The sequence below is a fragment of the Panthera leo genome, chromosome A2 (assembly GCF_018350215.1).
Source record: "Panthera leo isolate Ple1 chromosome A2, P.leo_Ple1_pat1.1, whole genome shotgun sequence".
NCBI classification, from domain to species: Eukaryota; Metazoa; Chordata; class Mammalia; order Carnivora; family Felidae; genus Panthera; species Panthera leo.
In genome coordinates this window covers 25,928,511-25,933,851 of record NC_056680.1, presented here as the reverse complement: position 1 = coordinate 25,933,851, position 5,341 = coordinate 25,928,511, and the positions used below count along the sequence as shown (strand labels likewise).

The following is a 5,341-nucleotide window of genomic DNA, read 5'->3' as shown; positions in this document are numbered from 1 at the left end:
ACCTTCAGGAGCTGCTAGATCAATGGATGTTACAGTCAATCAAATGGCCCTAGAGGAATCCAGAGGTCCTTTGGTATTTGATTAAATTCAGCAGGCAATTGCCAAGCACCTCTGGTGTGCAAGGCTGCGGTGCAAGTTCCAGCAGAATCGCACGCACACATTGGCCCTTGCTCACACTCTCTGCCTCTTGCTCTTTTGCACTCAAGTACTGTCCCAAAGTTGATGAGGGAAACCCAGGCAAATGAGCTCAAATTGCAGCTTTAAGTGGCCTAGCTCTTCTGTGAAGTTTCAGGGTAAGAGGCAGACCGGGAGAGATACAACTCTCCCAGCCTTCACACATCTAGAAGTCATAGGATATGTTCTCACCAACAGAATGTAACAGGAAGTAACATTTGTCAGTTTCAGGCCAAGGCAGTTAAGAGTGGGCGTGCTGTCTGCGGACTCTCCATCTCTCTTCCCTGGTCCCCAGTTGGATGTAGAAGGACTCAGGGAAGGACTCCAAGGCCCTAGGAGATGGCAGAGCCACCTTATGGGACAGGCCTGGATCCCCAGATCCGTGTGTGGCAGGTGGCCGGTTGAACATCAGACTGCACTGTGTTGTAAGAAATATATCTTTACTGGTTAAAGCAAGTGGGATGTAGTGGCTGTTTGTTACAGCAGCAAAGCAAACCTGACCCATGCAGGCTCTTTGTGGGGTGGGTGGTGAGAGAAACAGCAAGTCAACATGGAAACCACTTCTTCCCTAAACTGTGGGATACACAGGGACCAAGCAATTCTGCTGTGGGTCCCTTTGATAAAATGAAGAGCAAGTAAAGACTGGGAGAGAGTCCCCTCCTCCACTTAGCACCATAATAAGATCTTAGTGAGCCCCTCCCCTGCCCCCCCCACCCCCACCCCCACCACTCTGCTGCTGGAGCACGTGGGAGACCCCACTGTTTCCCCCCAGGAGAGCAGCTAGCACCCTACACGTTGCTGGTGATGGAGGGTTTGGGGGCTCTGCAAGGAGCTGATTCTCTGAGGACATACAAGAGGCAGCAGGTGGGCCACCGTGAATCCCGGAGGGGTGCCCAAGGTAGACAGGAGACAGGGCTGGACACAACAGAGGGAGGGTGGCTGGGGCTGGCAGCATCTCTGCTCGGCAGGGTCCACACAGACGATAGGAAGAAGCAGGAGCAGCTTCTGAACCCCCAGCGAGTTCACATTAGCTGGTCTGTTCGCCGTGGAAAATGGAAGACGCCGCTTTTGATGTAAAAGGTCTTTGTGATGGGCTGGCGCCTGGCATAAGTCGGAGCCCTGGTGTCCTTCATGGCACCTGTGTCCCCTGGAACACAGCAAAGGCCTGCCTGAGGGGGGGCCGCCGTTCCTCCCACCAGCCCTAGCCCAACCCAAAGGGCGGAGAGTCAGCAGGGACCCCCTGCCACGACTGCTTGGGTTAAAATAGTGAAATACTTGTGTACAGTTAGGAGTAGTGGCTGCCCCTTGCGCTCCCGGATCCCTACCTTAGCTCTCCCATTCCTTCTCAGGGTCTGGTACCTATATGCCACACCTGGCATAGCGTGGGAGCCTCAAGATCCTGCCCAGGATCTGCCCTGATGGGTGGCTCTCAGGTCGTTGTGATTGTTAACTCGTTTGACCCCATCCCTACCCCCAGCTTACTTACCCTTCATCACATTTCTCCCTTTAGTCTAGTGATAGCCCATCCATCCCAGCACTTCAGAGTAAGAACCCCCAGGGTCCTGGCCAAGGCTGCACTAGCTCCCCAAATGCCCACAGGCTGCAGGTCCTATCTGCTGAATTAAGAGGGAGAAGGACAGGGACAAGGAGAATACCAGTTACCATTTGTTGAACACTTCCTATGCGCCAGGCGCTAGAAGGATACTTTCTGTGTGTAAAAGGGCATTCGGGGTTGACCCACTGGGGCCCAGACAATGCCTTCAACTCCTCTTCCCCAAGCTGTTTCCACCCCCAGGATGACGCAGCTCCTGTCTGTAACTGGGCTGGGGAGTGGGGAGAGATGCTCAGCACAAGTTCGGTCATTATTCCTCATCCGTCCCCCAACTGGTTGGGTTAGGGGCATGAGGCCAGAAGCTTACAGAATGTTCCAGAGATTCTAGGAGCAACTATCTGGGACCTTAAGCACAACCACTATGGAGGCAAACAGTCTTCCTGTCTTTGCCCTGAACCTAGCACTGCCCTAGTACACAGGGGGCATCCAGAACCATCCAGAACCCCTGGCTCTGATGTTTAGGTTGCTGGATAAAGTACAGGATGGTCAGTTACATTTGAGTTTCAGATAAATGATGAATAATTTTTCAGTAGAGGTATGTTCCATGCCGTATCTAGGACATGCTTCTGCTAAAACATTACTGTTTGCCTGAAACTCAAATAACCGGGCATCCTGTAGTTTATAATTTGCTCCATCTGGTGGCCCTATGCCTGGCAGTGGCTTCACAGGCAGAGGGCATAAATCTGTGGGCTGGAGGAAGAGAGGAGGAGCAGAGAGGACCCATGTGGTGTCTAAGCTGAGACTCACTCTGTGGGCCCAGAGGGTCAGGCCCCTACTCAGAAGAATCTGATGGAATAAAATGCCTTAGAACTCTGTTCAAACCCCTCCCAGCAGGCCTTCCCTGACCACCTGTCTACCACAGGAGCCCCCTCAGTCCCCACTCTTTGTATAGCCTCAACACTCACGTTCTCTGACATATCCTCAGGGACAAAAAGTGCCTCACATATTCAGGTGCTCACTAAACCTTTGCTGAATGACTGAATGAATAAATGAATGAATGAACAAACCAGAATCCAAACCTGGGCCTCCTAATTTCAAACTGAGTCACTCTTTCATGCTTGTTCATTCCCTAGCTCATTTTGGGGCAGAGCTGGGATTCAGTGACTCCAGATCTCCCTGCCTGGGCTGTCCCGAAAGAAAGGATCACATATTGAATGAATGAATGTCTGCCCTGTACCCACCTCATGGGGCTTTTGTGAGGAAAATTTCTGTTCAAGGTGCTTTCCCGTTTGATTTCCCCAAAACTCTGTGACATAGGAAGGAGGTACTGGTGTATTCCCATTTTTCAGATTTGGAAACTAAGGCCCAGAGATGTTAAAGTTCTTGCTTGAGCTCACACAACTCTCAGGTGAAGGACCAGGATTTGGACTTGTACTTCCTGATTCCAAACCAAGGCCTCATTTCCTAGTCCACATTTATTCATTTGTTTATTCGTTCCACCATCACAGCGCCCCCAAGATGGGAGCTGGCAGGGCATTAATAAAATTAACTAAGAAGTCCTGGAACCCACAGGGCTCATTAGGCCAGCTGGATACTCAAGGAATGGCGACTCAGCGGGCCTGGTGCTTTTATAGGCTCAAAAAGCTGTAGAAGCGCAAGGGCCCACTCAAATCTGCCTGGAGGGTTTCAGAGGACTTCCTGGAGGAGGTGACATGTGAAAGTTAGCCAGCAGAGGAAGAGGCAGGAGGCACATTCCAGGTGGAGAGATGAAAATGTGCAAAGGTCAGGAGGTGTGAAGGCGTGTGGCCTTCTGGGAGAAGGGGGAGCCAGAGGGACGTGCTTGTGCTTGTGAGGGGTGAGGAAGGACAGGGCTGGGGAGGAAGACCGGGCCTGCCTACAAAGGCCTGGAGTGGCAAGATGGTGGTGGCCCTTACCCACGTGCCAGCCGTACTCCCAGGATGACAGGATCGGGTACAGAAACTTCTCCTCAGGCTTCTGGCGATGCCGCTCCCGGAGGTACAAGGCCCGGCCTTGGCCATCGTGAGAGAGGCCTTGGAAGAACAACTGCAGGGTCCTGGGGGGAACCTGCCTCATTTCTAGGCCCTCTGGCTTGGGCTGGACTGACGGCCCTTGAGTTGCTCTTTGGGCCTCCCAGACTTTGTTTCCCTTGGGCGACGGGCCCTGGACACCCCCTCCCCCAGACAGCTGATCCCTGACCCCCTTGGACTCTGGCCACCTGACCTGTACCTCCTTGCTCTCAGGGGAGCTGGTGGCAGCCAAGGCTGAGCCGAAGGGGGCCCGCTGGACCCGCTTCCTGGGCGTGGGCCCCCCCTTTAGGTACTTGTGGCCATAGTGGATCTTCCAGGCGACCCGGGCTGCGGCCTCCTTCCGGATGCACTCTTGCCAGCAGGCTTGGTTCTGGGTGGTGCACAGATCCCTCATGGCAGTGAGGGGGAAGGAGAGGAGAGGGAGGAACCATTCTGCCCCGTAGCCCTTCTTAGGCCTGTGTTTGCTCTGCTGGTGTCCATCTCCAAGGATACGTGCAGCCAATGAGGGCTGGGTTGCCAAGGCTGGAGAGGAGGGGCTGGGCCACGTCAGGGGAGGGGGACTAGGGCCACTCACCGGCAATAGGACAGACCAGGCTGGGAAAGGGAGCAGAGGCTGGCCACAACCTACCCAGGGTGCCTGGCAGGAGGCTGTATTCTACCCCAGAGGACTCTTTCCCCCTCATACCCAGAGGGTCCCCGGGAGCTGCACGGGGTACCATAGCCTCTATTCTATTCAGCACACCTACTATGCACAGGCACCCAAGGAGGTCCAAAGAAGGCCCAGTGTCCACCCTCAGGAAGCTCTGGACATTTGGCCGGGGGGTTGCCATGGAAACTCTGGACCCCAGCTCCTCAGGCACAGCTCTGACACTTGATAGCTTCCTGGCATCATTTGAACATCGGAATGACAGCGGGAATTACTTTTAGTATTAAGAGAAAAGCATTAGACCGGGGTGTAAGAACTTGGGACGGTGCCTGCCTGGAGGAAGCGCTCCATGAAGGTCACCTGCTGTTTAACAAGGTACTTGTTTCACAAGTACCTGCTAGGTGCCAGCTGCTGGGCTGAGTTCTGCCTGCCTTAAACCATGTTCCTCAGTTGCTGGGGCTCTCGTTAACCTCCTTTCCAGATGGGGGGTGGAGGCCTGCAGAAACAACATGCCAGCCCTAGGGTGCACCGCTGGGGTGTGCCGGCGCCTACTCTGTGCCGGGCCGTGGGCTGGAGGCGTTACCCAGTGATCCCACTCACTGGAATCCTCACAGTGACTTCCTGGCAGGCTCTCTTCCATCACTTTTGCAGATGAGGAAACTGAGGCTCAGCAACGTTCATCTGGTTGCACTCCAAATGAATTGACTCCAAAACCCACACCCATTTGAGACAGACACAAAATTCTGCCATAGAATGTGACAGCATCATGCGAGAGGCACAGGGAGCGGGGCACGGGCAGAGGAGGACCCGCCAGTCACCCCGCAGCACCATAAAGTCAGCCTCCAGGATCCTCACACGCTCTGCCTCTCCTACCAGCGTGCTGCAGACATGAGTACCGGTGAGAAGGATGTTACCCATAAT

The 5,341-nt window shown here is 54.2% G+C and overlaps 1 protein-coding gene across 1 annotated transcript; it reads right to left on the bottom strand.

Moving 5' to 3' along the window:
* Positions 1–946: 946 nt before the first annotated feature.
* On the bottom strand, positions 947–4,493 carry LOC122213108 (protein ATP6V1FNB-like). Its single transcript, XM_042927311.1, has 3 exons — positions 4,403–4,493; positions 3,661–4,296; positions 947–1,321 (listed from the first exon to the last, which is right to left on the bottom strand). The coding sequence occupies exons 1-3, from the start codon at positions 4,491–4,493 to the stop codon at positions 1,197–1,199; spliced, it is 852 nt and encodes a 283-aa protein (XP_042783245.1). The 3' UTR covers positions 947–1,196.
* Positions 4,494–5,341: the final 848 nt, after the last annotated feature.

Coding starts and splice junctions, on each gene's coding strand:
- LOC122213108 (XM_042927311.1), bottom strand. CDS start 4,493: ATGGTACCCCGTGCAGCTCCCGGGGACCCTCTGGGTATGAGGGGGAAA. Junction 4,297..4,402: donor CCTCCTGCCAGGCACCCTGG/GTAGGTTGTGGC, acceptor CCTCCTCTCCAG/CCTTGGCAACCCAGCCCTCA. Junction 1,322..3,660: donor GGAGTACGGCTGGCACGTGG/GTAAGGGCCACC, acceptor GCTGTGTTCCAG/GGGACACAGGTGCCATGAAG.